At 38.6% G+C, this 24,607-nt stretch overlaps 1 protein-coding gene across 9 annotated transcripts in view; it reads right to left on the bottom strand.

Annotated features, from left to right (window-relative positions):
• The window catches only part of CFAP61 (cilia and flagella associated protein 61), a 275,850-nt gene that overhangs the window by 213,122 nt on the left and 38,121 nt on the right, over positions 1 to 24,607 (bottom strand). For all 9 annotated transcript variants that reach the window (XR_012018154.1, XM_072799837.1, XM_072799842.1 and 6 more), the window contains one exon: positions 8,488 to 8,647. Coding sequence is in view for 8 of the 9 variants with exons in the window: in XM_072799837.1 (XP_072655938.1) it covers positions 8,488 to 8,647 (160 nt within the window). In the remaining variant the exon portion in view is untranslated. The remainder of the gene's footprint in view (positions 1 to 8,487; positions 8,648 to 24,607) is intronic.

A 24,607-nucleotide genomic window follows, 5' to 3' on the forward strand; every position in this document is an offset into this window, starting at 1 on the left:
GAGAAACCATTTCCACACCATATTCCAGTGTATTCTATCAGCCAACCTTCATATCCGTCAGAAATTCAGAGTACTAGTTACCAAGCTCCTTGCCCAGGACAATGTATCTTAATTACAATACATATTTATAACTTAGTATGCAAAAAGGGGGAGGAAAAGATCTTGGGGTTTTATGTGCATTTCAGTTATAGGGAAGTTGAATATTTTCTCACACTTATGATAAATAATACTTTTTGCATCATTAGCTTTGTGACCTCTTTTCTCTAAAATATTTCAAGATAGTGAAACCAGCACTCAATAAAAAAAAAAAAGTCTTTTTTTCACATGGAATTAGACATATCTATAAAGAGAAACAGAAAATCAAGTAAATATGTTACCTATAACTTAATAATTATAATAATTACATAGAATATAGAATATTATATATATATATATACATATATAATTTTCTAGGCCCAAGATGGAGTTGTTCCTGCCTGGGATGCTCCCTCAGTAAACTGAAATATACATAATCTTCTTGTCCCTCTAAGTTCCACTTGACCAGAAAGGCACAGTCAATCCCCAAAAGCCAAACCAACTTTGGGTCTTCTCACTCCAAACAAGGCCAACTGTGTAGCCCCAGATCATCAGATATATTTTATTTTTCTTTTCATTGTTCTTTACTCTTTATTCAATAAAAGCTTCTACTCTATTTTACAGTTCTCTGAAAGGAGAAGATCCACTTCATGAAGTGTTAAATGAAGTCTGCCTTCTTTAATCATTTTTAATAGTATGTATACGTACATGTATATGTGAATATACATATGTACATACATATATATACATATGTATATACATATATACACATATATACACTGGATGTGTGTGTATATGTGTATATATACATATATGTATATATTTGGGGTTTGTAAAGGAGACTGTCCCACTATAGGAAACTCATACTGAAGTATTCACAAGTGGCTCAGTAGGATGTCAGCATCTTATTTTCAGATGGTTCAGGAAGAAAAAAAGTACTTGTAAGTTTTATGTAAATTTAAGATTGTTTTCACATTTATTATTATTTTTTAAAGATTTTATTTATTTATTCATGACAGACATATGTATATATAGAGACATATGTATATATATACACATTTGTATTCTAATAATTTTTAAAAACTCTTACATGAAATGATGCTTTTTTAAAAAAAATCTGATCTTCTAAAGTTGATTCAAAAGAAATAGAAAATCAGAATATATTAATAACTTTGAAGTGGAACGTTGTCAAAGATAACCCTGAAGTCAGAGCCAGCTTCCAAGATGATTGTCCCAGGTCTTCCACTAAGCTAGCTATGTATTCCTAGAAGACTGAAAACACCAAAAGACAGAGCAATATGCAGTGGAGAAAAGGCTTGCAGCCCAGTAGAAAAAAAAAGGGCTTCATGCTGGGCTTAGAATTAATATATTTTCCTTTGTTTGTTATTTACAAAGACTGTGATTTTTAGTAATTGCTTCCTTAGTTGCTTTCTCAGATTAAATTTGGTCCATGATACTTTAAGAGTTGTCAAAAAACCCTGTGTAAACAGACACAGAACTCACAGTGACCCCAGGGCAATGGGTGCAGCCCAACCGGCAGCCAATTTAATCAAGTGGGAATTCAGAGTATTCACTGCAAGCAATTGATTTTCAAGAGAAAAGTCAGCATGATCAAACAGCCTGTTGGGATGAAAATCCCCTGAATCACCCCATCACCGTGTTTTCTACCAACTAACTCCTGACTCCATATAGAGTAATAGCCAAATTACTATAATTATCCTGCAACACAAGTGGCATATCAACATTATTTTAAATGTGGATTTTTTGCATAATCTTTCATTATTATCATTCATCCTCCCATTTGGAAATGGCAAACAACAACAAACTGTGATCTACCCCCAAAAGAAGAAAGGTCACCAAAGAGAACAAATAAAAGGGCTATTTACATGTGAATATACTAAGAGAGATGTGTTTTACAGTCAAATACACTCTTGAAATTCATTAAATGCCTTCTTTCCTGCATTATAAATATGGGCAAAACAGACATCACCTACTGAGAAAATAATCCCAGCACATAATGATCATAACCAACATAAATAAAGCCACTTTTCTTTCAAAGACCTCAGGCCCTATATAAAAATGTGTGTGTATTTCTACAATCGTGAAATTCTGGCTGGTAGCAAGCATGCCAACCAGTCATAACACATGTCCTTCCTGGTGGTGAACAGGAGAGTATGAATGGTCCCCAGTCATCTTGCTCTCTGCAAAATAATTCGTTGCCATCATTCGTTGCTGCTATTAAGAGCATTCGAAAGGATGCAGAAACCAGTACTTAAGATGGAAAATCACCAACAGGTTTTGTTAAATACAGCTGACCGTTGGAAAGGGGTTTGAACTGCACAGGTCCAGGTACACATGGATTTATATATATAATATATATATACACACACAGTGCAGTGCTATAAACATATTTTCCTTACAATTTTAATAACTCTTTTCTCTAGTTTACTTTATTGTAAGAGTCTAGTATATAATACATACAACATACAAAACGTGTTAATTGACTGTTTATTATTGGGAAGGCTTCTGGTCAACAGTAGGCTATCAGTAGCTAAGTTTCCCCAGTTGGGGGAGGGCGCACAAGGCCCCTCAACACCATGTTGTTCAAAGACCAACTGTAATGAAAAGGCTCACCAAGACTTTTGAGGCAGTGTCCCTAACAACAATACTGATTTCGAGTCTGCATCATCTTCTTCCTGGCATGTTAGCAGTTCAAAGGCTCCACCTTGAGAACCCCTGTAAGAGTTTACGCAGTCAGCCTTGGAGATAATCACATGAGCTGGGCATAGGTCTGGCATTATATACTTGTTTTATCAACATCTCTAGCAAAGCATCAGAACTCACATGGTTAATTCTAGAAAACCAAAGTTGGCAAGAGTGGCTAAAGCTTTGAAAGAACACAATTTTGTTACCTTCATATACCAAAAACAACTTTGGTGGAAAAAAAAAAAAGACAATATTCAGATTGTGATAAATATGAGCTGGTGTATCAGGCTTTGTATGAGCATCAAGCAGAGCAGACTTCATTGCCACTATGTGCATAATTGCTGTAGCCTTGTAGTCTTGGCCACAAGGCTCCAGGGGACTGTTAACACAGGACCCTAAGTGTTATGGCTGGACTGTGTCACAACATTCATATCTTGAAGTCTTCATCCCCAGCACTTCAAAATGTGACTGTGTTTGGAGATAGTGTCCTTAAAAAGAGAACTAAAGTAAAATGGGTCATATGGGCAGACCCTAATCCAGTATTACTGGAGTCCTTAAAAATCCTTAAAAGAAGATTTGGACACAAACAGGCGAGAAAAGAAGACCACATAGACACACAGAAAGAGGACATAGCATCATCTATAAGCCAACAAGAGAGGCCTCAGAGAAAAACTAACCTTGCCTACACCTTGATCTTGGAGTTTTAGCCTCCAGAACTGTGAGAAAATTAATTTCTATTGTTTAAGCCCCCCATCTGAGGCACATTGTTAGGGCAGCCCCAGCAAACTAACATAGAGTCCCAGTGGGTCACTAAATAATTATAGAATGTACTGGGTGTTAAAATAGTGTTCTGAAATATACAATGCAAATATTTTGGCAGAAATACTGCTATGCTACAAACACAAGTGTTTCATCCATATTTGGAATCCATGTTAAAAGAAAAATACAGTAAAATAGAAGGCAACCCAGGCATATAAAATGGAAACCTTAGGAAGGGCAGCTAAAAAGGTTATTTAACACAAAATAAGATTTGATCCAGCCACTGTTTCTTAGTTTTGGCACTGGAAACTGGTTTCAAATGTTCTTCTACCTACAGAGAGAATCCGAGGTAAGAAGCAAATGTAAGTTCAAAGAAAAGAAATTTAAATAAGACATAAATGTTTCCTGACAAAAAGTATTTTTTTTTTAATTTAAAAGGCAACATTGCTATGTTCTATATGGACATGTTATGAAAATCATATTTGGAAGGGCTGATTAAGTATGTACTAAGCAACACTCGTCCTGAGTGGTTTGGTTACTATATTGGTTATTATACTGGCTACACTGACTATTCTTTTGAAAGCCCACAAACTGGTCGTATAAAACTAGGTTTCTCCCTGCCAAGTACACATTAGTTCCACAGAGATTCTGTACAGTGGGCCCTGGGTGCATAATAAGATTCACAGATATGAACCTGAGGCTCCTGCTTCCCAGGTCATACCAACCTACATGACAAACAAAGGTTGCTTTTTGCTTTTTTTGTTTGTTTGTTTAACCAGTAAACGGGGCAATGCCAATACAGCTATGGAAATGCTGGCTGTGCCCTATTTTGTCTTATGCATCACCAAGAAATTTGCCAGCTCAGTTCTAATTCCAAATTCTTTACTGCAATGATGCAGTGAATGAAAGATATAGAGTGATTTTCAAATGCTAGGCAGGGCCAGTGGTGGGGCCAACTGGAAAAACAACAACAACAACAACAACAACAACAACACTGTTTTGAGCCATTTTATTGTTACCAGAAGAAAATACACATAAGCTATCAGGCATATGCCATATCCTAATGTGTGTTTGCTAAGTTTTCACAGAATCTTAGCATCTTAGGGAATTTTAAATTTCATTTAGTATAATGTCCCACACAAGAAGAAAACCTTTTCTTAAGCACCTATGACTACTATTTCTTTATGAATTCTTCCAATATTGGGAGAACCTGCTACTTTCAAGATTTTAAGATTTTATTTATTTATTCATGAGAGACATAGAGAGAGAGGCAGAGACACAGGCAGAGGGAGAAGCAGGATCCATGCAGGGAGCTTGATGCTCCTGGACTCGATCCCAGGACCCCAGGATCATGACCTGAGCCAAAGGCAATGCTCAACCACTGAGCCAGCCGGGTGCCCCAGAACCTCTTACTTCTAAACTAGGCTTTCCACTATTCAAATAAATAAATAAATAAATAAATAAATAAATAAATAAATAACTTTTATTGGAGTTTCTTTATGTTGGGACAAAAAATTTGCATCTGTAGACTTTGTTCCTATTGGTCCCAGTTTAGTCCCAAGGTTTAGCAAATAAAAACCAAAATTTACACGTGTACAGTAGGTTATGTACACAAAATGAGTAGCTAGAAAATGTTAACATATACAAATTACTCAAGTAAAATGAAAATTGAATGTGCACAGTTAAACTTTTTAGATCCAATGAAAACTTGTGATATGGCTGAAATAATGAATAGCTAGCAGGCTGATTATAATGTGGATAAGCAGCTAAAGAGGGAAGGTCACTATATTAGCTTAAGAATGTTGAGCCTTGACATTAATCTGCTCAGAAGGGTTGAGGTTGGTGTGATATTGCAAGTTTCACAGCTAGTGGGGAAAGTGTAGACCCTAGTCAAGAACTTGAGAACAAGTGACTTATTTGGGATGTGATTCCAGGAAGCATCAGTAAGGTGTTGGGGAATAGAGAAAGGGAAGAAAGGGCAGCTAGTAAGCATGTGTCATTACACAGATTACCATTGTGGATAGCTGGAACTGAATCCCAGAGAGGAACTTTGGGAAACAGTACAAAACTAATGTCTCAGACTTATCCCACCTGAGAAGTGAGGGAGCTGGGATATTAAACCTGGACTCTTGGCAGTCACGTAAAAATAAGTGTTTTCATAGCTGATGGGAAAAGACTAGATAGGCAGGGTCCTGGTGTGGGTTTCCTCAGAAGCAGACCTTGAGGCAAGGACTCCAGTACAACAGTTTATTTGGGAATTGATTGAGAAAGAGGCATAGGGGGCCAGGGACATGAGACAGGGAAGCAGAGGCTGCTCCTGGAGTGCTAATTTCCTGGCACTTCTGGCCTGTCTCTTGTGCAAGTGGCCTTCCACAGTTCTGGCAAATAACACAGACATAAAGGTGGAGATTCCAGTATACGGAAATCGTTCAGAGTGTGTGTGTGCGCACACACACACACACACACACAAAAGCCTGAGGGAAATGGGTGGGCCACTGAGAACTCACTGAAGTAGTAACTCATTACAACTTGTTGAAGAAAGCTGATCATGTATCCAGTGCAGCAGACACATCACTGGAGTTTAAAGTCAAAGACATTCAAGATAAAAAGTCACCTTGCCAAGCAGAAAGGGCTGGGGCTGAGTCCTGGATCCGTCCACTCCTGATGAGCTTGAGAACCTTGCATGAGCTTGGACAGGTATAAAAAGGAAATAATGACACCTGTCCTAGTCTCCTATATCAAATCATGATGATAAAATGAGATAAAATATACGACAATCCTTTGAAAAGTAAAAAATACTAAACAAAATAAAAGGTACAAGGCAAAATGATGCATGCTCATTTGAAACAAGAATTTTAGTTCATATTTTAGAGAAATTATATTTCTTTTAACTTGAGACTTTCATCAGAAAAACAATGAATGGTAGATCAGAGCACATTTAGAATTTTCTCTGGAGTCTCATTCTTTGTTGTTGAAGGAAGATGGTAGCAAAATGTGTTGATGACTCTTTTCTTAGATATAATAAGCTGTTGATGATTTGTGAATCCATCCCTGAGTTATTTGGAAGCTTATAATAGTGCTCCCTGATGACAATTTAATAATCATCTTTGTATGAGTGAGCATAAAGCTGGATTTTCAAAAATAAACAAGGCACAGAAGGTAACAAGAGAAGTTTTCCTATTTCCTTTACTTCCCATTTTATCCTAGATAAGTAATTTTAAGTAAAAATATTAAAAGTAGTAGAAAGAAGTAGGACTTCCTTCAGCTCCCATATCTCCTTGAGCTTCAAAGTATATTTAAAGTCAGGTTTCAGTCTAAATTTTGGATTTTTTTCTCCCCATAATGTTTCTAAGATAGGAATCTTCTATTCACTCTGTGTATGGAACATCAGTCGCCTCATGGTGACTCCCAGAGAACATACTCAGAAACACATGGGAAAGGACTTTATCTTCTCAATTTGTTTTTTAGAACAGTAACAGTCAGAGGCAGAAACAAAAAAAAATTTTTGAGGACTTACACTGAGCTGAGCACATCATGTAGATTCTAATATTTAGTCTTCCCAACAACTTTTTGGGTTCAATACTACTTTTATCTCCATTTGATGGTGGAGAAAATCAAGCCATAAAACCTATTTAATGCTGCCTTTGACAAGAATTTATACACTTGAAAGTGACAAAGATAACTTATGGTTCAGGACTGCATCATACTGAAAATTTCTGTAGAACACTCCAGTATCTCTTCACTGAGACGCATAGGCAAGCCAGCTTTCACTATTAAAAAATAATGGCCTCAAACCTTTCTTTTGGGAAGTGTTGTTGTCAGTACAAAAAGGAAACACTTCTCCATCTGTGGCTCTGTAAGTTCTTTTAATGAGTGCAAACATTCAGATAAGCTCTGTACATTCTTGCACGTGGTTTCCCATTGAGGAGATAAGATCAGACAGACAGACACCTGCCATTGCTTACACTTGACAAGTCCTTTGCCACCACCCAGTGTGTTCCTCTTCCTATTTTTGAACAATCTTGATATCATCTTTCAGACATGAGAAAGCAGAGCAATTCAAAATGTCCTGATTTTAAACTTAGAAGGCTCAAATAGATCAAAGACCAAGTGCAAAGAAATAACCATCACTAACAATGATGGTCAACATTTACTAAGCATAAATCTGCTTAAGATACAGACAGAGTAAAGCCCTTGACAAGAGTAATATCAGTGAAACTTTACAATTCCCTTATATGGGAGGTATTATTACTTCTATTTTATAAAGGAAGAAACCCAGGTTTAGAAGAGTGAATTAACATACCTTGCATCTGTTCGATTTAAGAATGGAAACACTTTACCTGCAAAGATACCTAGGGATGGAGCAAGACCTCATCAAAATACCAAAGTCTGAGATTACCTAATTTCACTTCATGAAGAACTTGATACAGACAATATTTAAAAATCAATTTTATCATTTCATATGACTAGAAATAACTTAAGCAGGTTAAAAAGGACTACTTGCAATAGACTTGTACTATATACTAATTTGTCAAAGACACAAACACAAATGTACTAATTGGTGGGATTAAAACCTGACAGCATTCAGAACTTCTCAAGTCACTGACTTGAAAAAAAAACACATTATATTTTGATGTGTGTGTGTGTGTGTGTAAAATGCTGAAATACTATCAATTCTTTCACAGTGAACATTCTGAAGGCAGGTATTCTGAATTTAGGGAAATTTAAGCTGCAGGGCCACTATGTCTGTCTACATCTGTGCACTTTTGGCCATTTGTGCTCCCACATATGTGCACCAGATATAAGTAACCATGGAAACTATACCTTAAAGGGAATTGGAGAAGGAGATATAAAATAAACCATCTAGTTCCATCACTCATCAAAAGGCACAGTGGTATAGAAGGTCTGGATTTCATTCTTGACATGTTCCTGTGATAGCCACGGTACCTTGACTTCCTTCAATGCCTTGCTCTTCTGGTGGTTGCAGAACATCATCAGGGTGTGGGATGCAGAGTCCATGGAAGGGCCCCAAGTCAAAACACTCATGCAGGAGCTGCATGTTCACTCTTGAGCACACACTCATGAACCCGACAGCTACACCTTCCACCTGAAACATCCAAAACATCTCGTTACTCTATCAGAACACAAATGAATTCTCATCATGAAACTTCTAGGAACCCGTAGCTTTGAAATAGTTAAGGGAGGGTATGATAGCTTCCTTTAGAATCTCTACTATCCAGCACAATGCATGGCACACACAACATACTCAAAACAATGTCCAATGAATGACCACTGTGAACAATCCTAGAAGTGGATGCATAATTTAGGGAAGTTGCTAGAGTTCTTGAGGGAAAGAACATGTGCCCTCTTTGCCCAGACTTGGTTCTTTTCCTTTCTATGGTCCCACTACAAGCCCAGCCTTCCTATGCAGTTTCTTCCCTCTACCATGCACAGTCTCAGTAACATCAGCCATCATTCCATCCAATTGACCCTTGATTCAGAGATGTTTGTTCATGGTCACCTATTCTTTCAGACTGGAACTTTGATCTTCTTGAATTCATTCATTATTTGATTGGATGGTTACATGGGGAAGAAATGTGAGCAAAGAGGTTTGGTGGGGATATTTGAGCAAAGTAAACTCACAACGCTGGTTCACCATGTGGGTCTGACTTACAAATATGTCACTTCCTAGCATCCAAATGGATACTCGGTTCTGAACCTCTTACAATGGTCTCATGATTTTAGGCCTCTGATGAGGAATACACAGGTGGGAACAGTGTGATATACTAAGAAATACATATTTGGTCTTCATTCCTAGTTCCTGGCACAAAGCCCCTAAGACACTTGTAATTTCCTGAGAGAAGCTTCTTTGTTTTTCCTAAAAAAATCCTTTGAGTAATACCCATGTGTATGCTAATGAGGTGACTCCCAGATAATGGCAGCTGATTGTCAGGGAAACATGTGATTGATTAGTGTTAGAACTTAGGCTCCCACCCTCTGACCTCTGGAGAGGAGAGAGGGGCTTGAGATTGAGTTCAGTCACCACTGGCCAATGACGTAATCTATCATTAATGGAATCATCATAAAAACCCCTAACCAGTGGGAATCAGGAGCTTTGGGTTGGTGAACACATGGAGGTCCTGGGAGAAGACCTGCCCAGAGAGGACGTGGAAGCTTAGAGTACCTTGCTGTGTGCATCCCCCCTTGCACATAGCTGGTACTGAGTTGTATTCTTTATAATAAACCAGCAATAGTAAGCAAAGTGTTTCCCTGAGTTCTATGAGCCATGTTAGCAAATTATCCACCCTAAGGAGGGGGCTGTGGGAACTCCTGATCCATAGCCAGTAAGTTAGTACAGGTGACAGCCTGGGACTTATAACTGGCACCTAAAGTGGGGGCAGTCCTGTGGGCCTGAGCCCTTACCCTGTGAGGTCCACACTAACTCCAGGGAGCATCAGAACTGAATCGCAGGACACCCAGTTGGTATCCAGGGAGCTGAAAGATTGGTTGGTGTAAGCAAAACCCTACACATTTAGTGGCAGTAGTGTTAGAAATTAAGAAAACAAGTTACCTTCTAATGAATAATTAGCCGATCTACACTTATTATTGGTAGTAATACAAATCAATGAAATTTAACTCTAGCATAGTCTGCACTGATAGATATCTGTGACTGAAATTCTTTATGATGCCCCGTCATTAATCCTGTATGTTATTCTTCCCTGCAAGAAAAGCATTTAAAATTTTGAAAGAGGGATTCCTGGGTGGCGCAGTGGTTTAGCGCCTGCCTTTGGCCCAGGGCGCGATCCTGGAGACCCGGGATCGAATCCCATATCGGGCTCCTGGTGCATGGAGCCTGCTTCTCCCTCTGCCTGTGTCTCTGCCTCTCTCTCTCTCTCTGTGTGACTATCATAAATAAATTTTAAAAATTTGAAAAAAAAATAAATAAATAAATAAAATTTTGAAAGAGGGGCACCTGGGTGGCTCAGTGGTTGAGCGTCTGCCTTTGGCTCAGGTTGTGATGCTAGGGTTCTGGGATCGAGTCCCACATCAGGCTCCCCATGAGGAGCCTGCTGCTCCCTCTGCTTATGTCTCTGCCTTTCTCCCTGTGTCTCTCATGAATGAATAAATAAAATCTTTTAAAAAATTAAAAATAAAAAAATAAAATTTTGAAAGAGAGCAAGAAAGAATGCATAGTTCTTCAGTTAACTAATCTGTGGTAATTATTAGTTTATATATAATTAAAACCTATATATATATATATACATATAACATATATCATCTATACCTATATACAGGTCATATATATGTCAAATCACTACATTGTAAACCTTAAACTTATATAATGTTATACAATTATATTTCACTAAAATTAGAAAAGAGCGAAAACTAAATTGTACGTAAAGAACTCTTCCTGTTAATCATAACATGCGTTTTAAGCAAATTCTGGTTGATTTGACTGACAACTCTTGTTGAAAGCCACCATTACTAGGTCCTACCCCTCAAGTGTTCAGACAGTATTTCTTGAGACAACCATTCTGTGCAGGAAGCAGAACTCATTGTAGGCATTCCCTAGTTCCAAGAATGTAGCATCATTCCATAAATGCCAGTCAGAGAAAATGGTTAATATTTTAATCTACCAAAGCATAAAATTAAGCTACAACAATGCTCAGTCTCTTACATGACACACAGAAAAGTTAGGCATTAAAATATTTGTTCTCAAATGTATCTTCTAGTTGGAAATCAATTGTTGTCAAACATGTGTTTGAAAAATAAATGTGAGACTCCCTTTGTTTTCTCCCTAATGCTAAAATACAAGACAAATTCTTAAAAAATAATTTTTCCATGCATATTCTTTTCTTTATGGCCCCTCACCTCTACCCCATAATGATACTAGCAATACAAGGCTGGATTGACACAGCTGTTTTTGTAAAGCTATCAACACTTTAATAAAAGTCCAAAATAAACATTTTAATTTTTTTCCCAAATAACAAGTGATTGTCTTGTTTGCCCTCCTGAACAAAGGCTGCGTAGCCACAGTTGTCTGGCTTCTCTGCAATTTTAGGCTCAAGACTCAGCAGACACTGATTAACCAATCCATCTACCATATGTGCAGAAAGAGACGGCCAGCCTCATTCTCGGCAGGGAAAATTGGCATCCATCTTGGTTCACATGGAGATGTCCTTCTAATCTACAGCCACGCTGGCGCAACGAAACTTCGATGGCCTGAAATACCTTTTGCTGGCTTCACAGTGAGCTGCATGTGCATGATAAGAATGTATTATTTATAAGACCACTGTTAGTAATGAGCTATTACACTAATGGCTCGTTGTGTTTGGAATTTGATTTCAAATGGCATGGATCACACATTCTGATGAAAATGAGAAAAAACATGTTTTGCCATTAGGAACAAAGATGTAACGTTCTCCAATTCTACAACCTGTTATATTCCCATCATTCATCCTGGGTTGTGACAATTCACAAAAGTTCACAATTATGAACTGCAATAGAGCAAGGACATATTGTGGACATGTTTGCTTTTTCCTTTGAGTTTCTTTCAAATAACTATTCTTTTTTTTTTCTTCAAATAACTATTCTGATTTGAGAAACACACTCTGAAATATGAATATGTGGGAGTATTCAAATGCATCTTTGTGTGTATGTTTTCTGGAAAAAGAGATTCAGTAAACTTTCTTTACTTGAACAATGAAAAGGGCTTGATTGTTGGCTACTATCTATCCTCCAAGGGACAGAGATAACTTTCCACTACTAAGGTGTCTTCAATTATCTTATAGTAAGAGAGCAAAATTGAAAGTTCTATTTATTGTTCTTGTTTTTCCTGTGAGAATATATGTTAGAATACAGAAAGCTCTGATTGCTAGAAATCCCTACGTGCAATGGCCTTGTCTTCACACGTAGGTCCATTTACAGACATGTGTGCACTATATCATTTATGCTTCCTTCTAAAAAGTCACTCATCCCTTTTGGGTGACAGTACTCCACAATGAGGGTGCCCTTACTGTGACCAGTGCCAGCTTTGATCCCCTCTGCCTCATGCCAACAGCAGGGCTGAGCTGGCAGGCTCTGCCCACCTGCAGGTCAGTGTGCCTCCTGGGACCACTGCTGCCCATGCTGTGGATGATGCCAGAGCAGACGCTCTGCCCATCTGTCTCTAGGAGCCGCCCTTGGCCTCCAACTGCCCTTCCCTAAAATCTCAGTTTGGAGTAAACACCAGATGTCAAGGTAAGCCAGGATAAAGTTATGAAAAGCAACTTGCAGCAAAATAATGACTCAAAACTCCTCCAAAGTAGCTATCAAGCCAAAGAAAATCTGCACAGTTAAAAACTTTACTAGTCAAGAGTTTCCTACATGGCACGGGTATAGTTTCCAGGCATTCTATGTGCATGGTCTGTAACTATCATGGGCCAGTGTGGGAAGAGACAGATTTGCTGTACCGTTCCATTATCTCTGGTCAACTGCAGTCACCCATAAGCATGGCATGCTGCATGTAAGTGCTTAATCAGCAACTAGGGTGGGGAAAGCCCTGATTTAGCTTTAGCCAATCTCTGGGGTGTAAATATTCCCATTGTGGCCAATTTTAAGCTACCAATGCAATGTTACCAAACAGGGGAGTTGGAAAGGGATGCCCTGTAGCCACTATTATATATTATTTCTACTAGAGAGACTACAGGCATAATCTCAAGAGCAAAGAATAATAATAAAATAATTAGGAAGTGATGAGTTTTGAGTATTAACTTTGTTTTCCAGCGTGACTTATTACACTTCAAGTTTATATAATTTAATTTTTAATAATGGGTGTTTAACAACCAGCTTGCAAAGTTCCTGAAGATTTAACATTTGGTTCCTGTGAGGCAGAATGAACTAGTTCCCTCATGCCACTGGCTACAAGGCCAGCCAAAGAAAGTCCAGGTGGTTGGGAGAAGGGTCCAGGAGGCAGGTTTTAGGGGAGTGACAGCACTGATCTTGAACTCAAAAAGGCTTACACCAGATAGTACTCAGTAGAGACTAGAGATGTGATCCCAAGACCTGGATTGGCTTCGCCCTATTAAAGGAGCCCTTCTATTCAAAGACTGAAGTCCATGGTCACTTCTCCAGAATGTGAAGCAACTGATGGCCTGAGGTAACACAGCCTCTCAGAAACTGGGCTGGACTCCATTCACCTCTTTAGAGACCTCATAGGATCCTTGCATGGTTGAGACCGCAATTTTCATCCTCCAACTTTCCTCTAATGTTATATGCACTGAAAATTTGTGACATGTGACTAGATAGGAAAGGAACATTGAGGCAGTCACTGCAGCTGCTCCTCATAAGTACTAACACAAGTGATTTGGGTTGAAACTAGAATCTTAAAATCAAAGGATTAAAAGCCTTCTCCAGAGACACATCAGCATCATGGTGGCATAAAAATGTCCATCATTTTTCCCCCAAACTCAACAGCAAATACTGGCATCCAATCATGAACACAGGGGCCTTTGAGGGAGCTGTGGGATCCAGCACTAGAAGCCAAGGAACCTGGAAGAGTCTTGCCCACTGTGTATGAGGAAATAGGCAAACATACCTTGGTCTTGACTATGAACCCTGCAGAGGACTATGAACTGGCTCCAGCCTATCTTGGCCATGATCTAGAAGCCCTTGGAGAATTTGACTTAGATAATCATTTACAGATAAGAGAGCTTTTGTGAAAACTACAGTTTCCAGAGAAGTTCCAGGACTCCATTGGAGCAAAAAACTATGAGTTTGGATACACTGAAATGAATAAGAGGAACAGTTTGGCTTTATCCATTTCACCCATCCCCAGTGAGGCACAGCTTAGGGGCAAAAAAGATCTTCCTTGGCCCATAATTTATCCAATGGGGAAGGTCATTATATCAAGCTGGGTATGAGTGAGCACTCAGCTTCCTCAGCTGTGTCGCTGCTTCCAAAGAGACTCATTTCTATTTTGCCTCATCCAGAGACTGAATTGGAGCTCCACGACTTATGTCCTAGCAGAAAGAAGCTAAGGAGAGCAGCAAATATTGCCCTCTTGGAGGGCAATGAAGGAACCTGGTTCTTAATTGCACTGTGGATTGCATCAAGAAGCCCAACCTGCTGGGAATATCTTGCCCAAAAACCTCCTAACTGGCCCACAAGCACTCCCAGCAACCTGTGTGCCTTACCCACACATCATCCCACCTGGTGGCCAGCTCCTGTACACACTCCCAACAGCACCATGAGTAGACTTTAGCAGATGGTTAGAGAGGACTGCAGAAAATCCATCTGTGGCCAGAGAGAAACTATAAACTTGAGCTGCTATCTTTGGGAAAATAAAAGAGGATGTCAGCACTCTACCTGGTGCTTTGTAAGATCCAGAGAATGCATACAAGCTTAAGAACTCTGTCAAAAGAGGGAAGAAGAAGGGTGAAGCAGATATATCCATAGAAGGTCTGAGAACTTCTCAGGATCTCTAGCAAGGCTGACAGAAGGATGTCTGTTCTGAAGAAAGTAAAGACTGGAGGAGATAATTGCTACTTCAAATGAGAAGACAATAATGCAAAACTCCAAGAAACATGAGAAAATCCAGAAAATGTCATCCACCAAAAGATCGTAAGAATTTTCCTGTAACCAAACCCAAAGAAATGGAGATCTCTAACTTACCAGATAGAGAATTTAAAATAGCAAGGGCACCTGGGTAGCTCAGTCAGTAAAGTGTCTGCCTCTTGACTTCGGCTCAGGTCATAATTTTAGGGTGGTGAGATTGAGCCCTGCTTTGGGCTCTGTGCTAGGTGTGGGGCCTGCTTGGGATTCTCACTCTGCCCCTCCCCCACCACTCAAATTTTCTCTCTCTCTCTCTCTCTCTCTCTCAAAACATAAAAATAAAAATAAAAAAGCAGAGAAAAGAAAGGTAAAGGAAGGAAAAGAAAAGACCCAATTATAATGCTGCCTAAGAGAGACTCACTTTAGCTTTAAGGAAACACATAGGCTCAAAGTGAAGAGAAGGGAAAAGTGGAAACCAAAAAGACTCTAAGTCAAAAACAGAAACAAAAGACAATGAAGGTCATTATATCAATGATAAAGGGGTCAATTTATCAAGAAGAGATAGCAATCATGAATATGTATAAGCTTAATACTGGACCACCTAAGTATACCAAGAAAATACTAAAAGATAGGAAGGTAGGCATAGAGTACAATCACAGTAGGGGACTTCAATATCCCTACTTCAGCAATAGATAGAAGACCCAATACAGAAGATCTACAAGGAAATGTTTGACTTGAATATTACTTTAGACCAATGGACCTAACAGACATGGACAGAACATGCCATCTAACACAGGAAACTATACATTCTTCTCCAGCATACATAGAACATTCTAGTAGTAGTAGTAGTAGTAGTAGTAGTAGTAGATCATGTAGTAGGCTACAAAACAAGTCTTAGCAAATTTAAGAAGACTGAAATCATGCCAAGTATCTTTTCTGACTACATGCTATAAAATTAAAAATCAATAACAGTAAGGAACTGGACAGTTCACAAATATGTGGAAATTAAAAAAAAATTTCCTGAACAACCCTGGAGGTGTTCCAAAGAAGAAATCAAAAAGCAAATAAAAAAATATCTTCAAAGAAACAGCAATGGAAAGACAAAATACCAAAACCTATGGGATGCTGAAAAAGTAGTTCTATAAAACTGATGAACATATGGGAGGGGAGAAAAAGGAGAGAAGGAGAGAGGGAAACAAACCATAAGAAACTCTTAATGATAGAGAACAAACGGAGGGTTGATAGAGGGAGGTGGGTGGGGGAGGGGCTAGATGGATGATGGGGATTAAAGAGGGCACTTGTGATGAGCACTGGGCATTGTATGTAAGGGATGAATCACTGAATTCTATTGCAATGTGTGTTAACTAAAATTTAAATAAAAAATTTTAAAAAAGAAAAAGCAGTTCTAGGAGGAGGAAAATTTCTAGCAAGAAACTCCTGTTTCAAGAAAAAAAGATCTTGGGGCTCCCTGGGTGGCTCAGCAGTTTAGCACCTGCCTTCAGCCCAAGGCGTAATCCTGGAGTCCCGGGATCGATTCCTGCACCGGGCTCCCTACATGGAGCCTGCTTCTCCCCCCTGCCTGTGTCTCTGCCTCTCTCTCTGTGTCTCTCATGAATAAATAAATAAAATCTTAAAAAAAAAGAAAAAAGATCTTAAACAACTAAATTTGCACTTTAAGGAACCTGGTAAAGGAGATCAAATTAAGCCCAAAGTTAGCAGAAGGTGGAAAATACGAAGATCAGAGCAGAAATAAGTGAACTAGAAAAACAGTAGAAAAGCAATGAAACTAAGAGTTGATTTTTGAAAAGACAAACAAAATTGACAAACCTTAAGCTAGACTAAGAAAAAAGAGACAAAAGACTCAAAAGCAGAAATGAAAGAGGAGATATTACAACTGGTAACACAGAAATACAAAGTATCATAAGAGGCTACTGTGAACAATTATATGGCAACAAACTGAACAACCTAGAATAAATGGATAAATTCCTAGAAACATATAACTTACCTAGTCTGAAAAATGAAGAAATAGAGAATATTAACAGTTGAATCAGCAATCAAAAACCTCCTGCCAAAGAAAAGCCCCAGAACAGATGGTTTCACTGGTAAATTCTACCAAATATTTAATGAAGAATTGACACCAATCCTTCTCAAACTCTTCCAAAAATTGAAGAGGAAGGAATACTCCCAAATGTATTTTATGAGGCCAGCATTACTCTGATAGCAAAGCCAGATAAGGACATTACAAGAAAACTGCAGACCAATATCTGTGATGAATATGGATGCAAAATTCTCAACAAAATATTACCAAACTGGATTCAACAGCACGATAAAAGGATCATATACCATGATCAAGCAGGATTTATCCTTGTGATGCAAGGATGGTTCAATATACAGAAATCAATACAAGTGATATACCACATTAATAGAAAAATAAAAACCATATGATCATGTCAATAGATGCAGAGAAAGCATTTGATGAAATATTACATCTCTTCATGGTAAGAATGCTCAATAAATAGGTCCAGTAGAAAAAAAATATTTCAATTAAATAAAGGCCATTTATAACAAGCCCATAGCTAGCATCATACTCAACAGTGAATGACTGAAAGCTATTCTTCTAAGATCAGGAACAGAACAAGTGTGCCCACTCACCACTCCTATTCAACGAAGGACTGCAAGTCCTAGCCAGAGAAATCAGGCAAAAAAAAAAAAAAAAAAAAAGGAATAAAAAGGCATCCAAATCAGAAAGGAAGTAGTAAAACTGTCTTTGTTTGAAAATGATATGTTATCTTACATATAGAAAATCCTGGGGCACCTGGGTGGCTCAGTCAGTTAAGTGAGCTCAGGTCATGATCTCGGGCCCTAGGATAGAGCCCCACATTGGGCTCCCTGCTCAGTGGGGAGCCTGCTTCTCTCTCTCTCTCTCCCCTCCCCCCTGCTCATGCTATCCCTCTCTGTCTCCTTCAAATGAATAAATAAAACATCTTAAAAAAAAAAAAAAGAAAATCCTAAAGACTCCACCAAAAAACTGTTAGAACTGATTAATGAATTTTGCAAAGTTGCATGATACCAAACCAATGGAAATCAGTTGCAGGATGCCTGGGTGGCTCAGCAGCTGAGCATCTGCCTTCGTCTCGGTGTGATCCTGGTATCCAGGATCGGGTCCCACACAAAGCTCCCTGTGGGGAGCCTGCTTCTCCCTCTGCCTAGGTCTCTGCCTCTCTCTCTCTCTCTGTCTGTCATGAATAAATAAATACATCTTTAAAAAAAGAAAGAAAAATATCAGTTGCATTTTTCTCTTTTTCTTTCTTTCTTTCTTTCTTTCTTTCTTTCTTTCTTTCTCTCTCCTTCCTTCCTTCCTTCCTTCCTTCCTTTTTCTTTCTTTTCTTTCTTTCTTTCTTTCTTTCTTTCTTTCTTTCTTTCTTTCTTTCTTTCTTTCTTTCTTTCTTTCTTTCTTTCTTTCTTTCTTTCGACACAGAGAGAGAGAGAGCACAAGCAGGGGGAGTGGCAGGTAGAAGAAGGAGAAGCAGACTCCTCAGGAACATGACCTGAGCTGAAGGCAGAGGCCTAACCAACTGAGCCACCCAGGTACCCACCCCCCAGTTGCATTTCTATACACTAACAATGAAATACTTGAAAAAGAAATAAAGAAAACAATCATATTCACAATTGTATCAAAACAATTGGATTAGAAGAATTAACATTGTTAAAATGTTCATACACCCAAAACCATCTCTAGATTCAATACAATCCCTAACAAAATTCCAATGGCATTTCTCACAGAAATAGAACAAACCATCCTAAAATTTCTATGAAACCACAAAGACAGCAAATAGCCAAAGCAATCCTGAGAAAGAACAAAACTGAAGGGACATCTGGGTGGCTCAGTAAGTTAAGTAACCGACCCTTGGTTTTGGCTCAGGTTTTGAGTTCTAGGTCATGAGATCCCAGCCCCAAGTTGGACTCTGTGCTCAGCAGGGTGTCTGCTGAGTTTCTCTCTCTCTCTCACTTTGCTCCTCCCCCTGCTTACTCTCTCTCTCTCTCTCTCTTTCAAAAAGGAGTGCCTAGGTGGCCCAGTCAGTTAAGCATCTGACTTTTGGTCTTGACTCAGGTCGTGATCTCTTCCAGGAGTTATACAACAATTTTTTTGATACGACATCAAAACCACAAACAACAAAAGCAAAAATTAATAAGATAGATGACACAAGGGGCATCTGGATGGCTCAGTCAGTTAAGCATCTGACTTCAGCCCAGGTCATGATTCCAGAGTCCTAGGATCCAGCCCCATGTCAGGCTCCCTGCTGAGCAGGGAGTCTGCCTCTCTCTCTGCCCCTCCCCCTGCTCCTTCTCTCACTATCTCTCAAATAAATAAATAAAATCTTAAAAAAGAAAGAAGAAAGATAACACCAACCCAAAAGCTTCTGCACAGCAAAAGGAACAATCAACACAATGAAAAGGCAACCTACAGAAATGGGAGAAAGTATCTGTAGACCATGTATCAAAATATTAGACAGGAGGTTAATATCCAAAATGCAAATGCATAAAGAACTCATACAACTCAACAGGGAAAAAAGCTCCAATTTAAAAATGGGCAGATGTGGTCATCAAGATAGTGTGGTACTGGCACAAAAACAGACACATAGATCAGTGGAACAGAATAGAGAATCCAGAAGTGGACCCTGAACTTTATGGTCAACTAATATTCGATAAAGGAGGAAAGACTATCCATTGGAAGAAAGACAGTCTCTTCAATAAATGGTGCTGGGAAAATTGGACATCACATGCAGAAGAATGAAACTAGACCACTCCCTTTCACCATACACAAAGATAAACTCAAAATGGATGAAAGATCTAAATGTGAGACAAGATTCCATCAAAATCCTAGAGAAGAACACAGGCAACACCCTTTTTGAACTCGGCCATAGTAACTTCTTGCAAGATACATCCACGAAGGCAAAAGAAACAAAAGCAAAAATGAACTATTGGGACTTCATCAAGATAAGAAGCTTCTGCACAGCACAGGATACAGTCAACAAAACTAAAAGACAACCTACAGAATGGGAGAAGATATTTGCAAATGACGTATCAGATATAAAGGGCTAGTTTCCAAGATCTATAAAGAACTTATTAAACTCAACACCAAAGAAACAAACAATCCAATCATGAAATGGGCAAAAGACATGAACAGAAATATCACAGAGGAAGACATGGACATGGCCAACATACATATGAGAAAATGCTCTGCATCACTTGCCATCAGGGAAATACAAATCAAAACCACAATGAGATACCACCTCACACCAGTGAGAATGGGGAAAATTAACAAGGCAGGAAACAACAAATGTTGGAGAGGATGCGGAGAAAGGGGAACCCTCTTGCACTGTTGGTGGGAATGTGAACTGGTGCAGCCACTCTGGAAAACTGTGTGGAGGTTCCTCAAACAGTTAAAAATAGACCTGCCCTACGACCCAGCAATTGCACTGTTGGGGATTTACCCCAAAGATACAAATGCAATGAAACGCCGGGACACCTGCACCCCGATGTTTATAGCAGCAATGGCCACGACAGCCAAACTGTGGAAGGAGACTCGGTGTCCAACAAAAGATGAATGGATAAAGAAGATGTGGTTTATGTATACAATGGAATATTACTCAGCTGTTAGAAATGACAAATACCCACCATTTGCTTCAACGTGGATGGAACTGGAGGGTATTATGCTGAGTGAAGTAAGTCAGTCGGAGAAGGACAAACATTGTATGTTCTCATTCATTTGGGGAATATAAATAATAGTGAAAGGGAATATAAGGGAAGGGAGAAGAAATGTGTGGGAAATATCAGAAAGGGAGACAGAACGTAAAGACTGCTCTGGGAAACGCAGTAGGGGTGGTAGAAGGGGAGGAGGGCGGGGGGTGGGAGTGAATGGGTGACGGCACTGGGGGTTATTCTGTATGTTAGTAAATTGAACACCAATAAAAAATAAATGAAAAAAAAATAAAAATGGGCAGAGAACCTGAATAGAGACATTTTTTCCAAAGAATACATACAAATTATCAACAGGTACATGGAAAGATGCTCACCTTCACTAATCATCGGGAGATAAAAATCAAAACCACAATGAAAAATTTCCTTACATCTATTAGAAGAGCTATCAGCAAAAAGATGAGAGATAACAAGCATTGGCAAGAACATGGAATAAAAGTACATGTTCAACTGGTAGAGCATGCAACTCTTGACCTCAGGGGGTTTTGAGTTCAAGCTCTATGTTGGGTACAGAGATTACTTAAAGAAAAATCTTCAAAAAAAAAAAAAAAAGTAACTCTCTTGTGCTGTTTGTAGGAATATAAATTGCTGTAGCCAGTATAGAAAACAGTATGAAGGTTTCTCAAAAAATTAAAAACAGGAGTGCCATATGACCTAGCAACCCTACTTTAGGTTGTATAGCCAAAGGAAACAAAAACAGGATCTTGAATAGATATCTGCACTCCTGTGTTATTGCAGCATTATTCACAATAGCCAACATATGAAAATAACCTAAGTATCCTTCAACAGATGAATGAATTTAAAAATGTGGGAGATAGGCCTACAATAGAATATTATTCACCCATGGAAAAGAAAGAAATCCTGCCATTTACAACAACACAGATGGACCATGATGGCATTATGCTAAGCAAAATAAATAAGAGAAAGGCAAATATTGTATCATTAATTTGTGGAATCTAAAAAAAGAACACATAGTAACAGTAAAATTGTGGTTACCAGGGGTTGGGAGGTGAATGAAATAGGGGATGTCAGTCAAGGACACAAAACTTTCAGTTGTAAGGTGATTAGTTCTGGGGATCTAATACAGCAGGTGATTATAATTAACAATACCGTATTTTTTTTTTTTTAACAATACCGTATTATATACTTGAAAGTTGCTAAAAGAATGGACCCTAAGCCTCTCACCACAAAAAAGTACTGGTAATTATGTGACATGATGGAGGTGTTAGCTAATGTTATGGTGCAATCATTTTACAATATAGAAGTGTATCGGGAACCCTGGGTGGCGCAGCGGTTTAGCGCCTGCCTTTGGCCCAGGGTGCGATCCTGGAGACCCGGGGTCGAGTCCCACGTTGGGCTCCCGGTGCATGGAGCCTGCTTCTCCCTCTGCCTATGTCTCTGCCTCTCTCTCTCTCTGTGTGACTATCATAAATAAATAAAAATTTAAAAAAAAAAAAAAAAAAAAAAAAGAAGTGTATCAAATCGGGAACCCTGGGTGGCGCAGCGGTTTAGCGCCTGCCTTTGGCCCAGGGCACGATCCTGGAGATCCGGGATCGAATCCCACGTCGGGCTCCCGGTGCATGGAGCCTGCTTCTCCCTCTGCCTGTGTCTCTGCCTCTCTCTCTCTCTCTCTCTCTCTCTGTGTGACTATCATAAATAAATAAAAAAAAATTAAAAAAAAAGAAGTGTATCAAATCAACACTATGTATACCTTAATAATCTGTCAATTATATCTCAATAAAGCTGGAATATAAAAAAAAAAGCATTCTCTAAAAAAGAGGCCTGACGGATCTGGGTTTGTCCTTTTGTTCACTAAAAGACCTGACTGGTGTCTGCATGAATCGTTACTTTTCAGTCATTTGTCTCATTGTGTAAAAACATAGTTTTTAAAATGGTGCTGTTGGGCCCAAATAAACTCTGACTCTTCCTTTTTTCATTAGCCTTAAGCTATAGGCTGAATGAAAATATATGAAAGTCCTTAGAGGAAAATGCAAAAACCCATGAAAAAATAAAAATAAAAACCCTTTCAGTGGAGAAGAAACAAACATTATGGACCAGTGCCTCAGAATCTAATTTTTAGGGCCAATTTTCACCTTAAGAAACTAATGCCTTAAAAAAAAAAAAAAAAAAAAAAAAAGAAACTAATGCCTTTATCTCTCTAAGGTCATCCTGTACTTCACCAGATGTTTTCATTTTCCATCATGTAGATAAGAGTTTCAGCACCTGCAGTGCACATTGGAACCATATGAGGAGCATTTTAAAAATACTGATTGTGTCTGACCTCAAAAGACTGATCTGCTTGGTCTAAGTATATCCAAGCATCAGAATTTTTAACTGGGATATAACTTACCTACCATAGAAATAAACCTTTAAAGAGTATACAATTCAGTAGCTTTTAGTATATTTACAAAGGTGTATACTTTCAACCACTAATTCCAAAACATTTTCATCCCCTGCCCCACCCCTACAAAAAATCCCATACCCTTTATTAGTTATTCCCTATCCATCTCTTTCTCCAGCCACTAATCTATTTTCCGTCTCTATGGACTTGCTTATCATAGGCTTTCATATAAATGGAATCATACGGGGATCCCTGGGTGGCTCAGGGGTTTAGCACCTGCCTTCGGCCCAGGGCATGATCCTGGAGTCCCAGGATCGAGTTCCATGTCGGGCTCCCTGCATGGAGCTTGCTTCTCCCTCTGCCTGTGTCTCTGCCTCTTGCTCTCTCTCTCTCTCTCTGTATCTCTCATGAATAAATAAATAAAATCTATTTTTAAAAAAGTAAATGGAATCACACAATACATGGTCTTTGAGGTCTGGCTGCTTTCACCTGGCATAATGTTTTCAAGGTTCATACACATTGTAGCATGTATCTTCATTCCGCTTTATGTCCTAAAAATATTCCATTGGATAGCTACACCACCTTTTGTTGATTAATCATTCATCAGCGGATGGGACATTTGGGTTATTTCCACTATTTGGCTACTACAAATAACACTCCTATGAATGTTCACGTACATGTTTTTGTGTGGACATGCATTTTCAATTCTAGGAGTGGAACTGTTGGATTAAATGGTAATTCTACGTAACTTTTTGAGAAAATGCCAGATTGTTTTGTAAAGTAGTTATTCTATATTATAATCCCACCAGCAATGTATGAGGGTTCCACTTTCTCCACATCCTCACCAACACTTGTTATTTGTCCCTCTCTTTTATTATAAACATCCTAGCAAATGTGAGGTGGTTTTGGTTTTGTGGTTTTTTGTTTGTATTTCCCTAATGACTAACAGTGTTGAGTGTCATTTCATGAGCTTATTGGCCATTTGTATATATCTTTTTTGGAGAAATGTCTATTCAAATCCTTTATCCACATAGATAATTAGATAATTTCTCTCTTTATTGCTATATGAGTCCATTATATATTCTGGATACAAGTTTGTTGGCATGGGGATAGTCTAAAAGCCTCCCAGGTTGTTCTTATATAAAGTGAGCTTGAGAACCACTGATATAAATAAAAACAAGTCTCAAACAGATCATGGTATCAGAATGAAAGAACTTTTGGTTTCAAGTTTTCCAAGAAAAGTAATATTCTTTAAATAGCTCTTTAGTTTTGTCAGAGAAATCAGTGTATGAAGAATCCCTGAATGATCATCCTAGAAGTAAAACCTTTGAATGCTTTTTAATAAACTGGCACAAAGCAAAGGTCAAATAACCACTTGAAAAAAAACTAATTTGTGGTCATCTGTGTCTGAACCTTGGGATTGTATGAATGAAG

Source organism: Canis lupus, chromosome 26 (assembly GCF_048164855.1).
Source record: "Canis lupus baileyi chromosome 26, mCanLup2.hap1, whole genome shotgun sequence".
In the NCBI taxonomy this organism is placed as follows: Eukaryota; Metazoa; Chordata; class Mammalia; order Carnivora; family Canidae; genus Canis; species Canis lupus.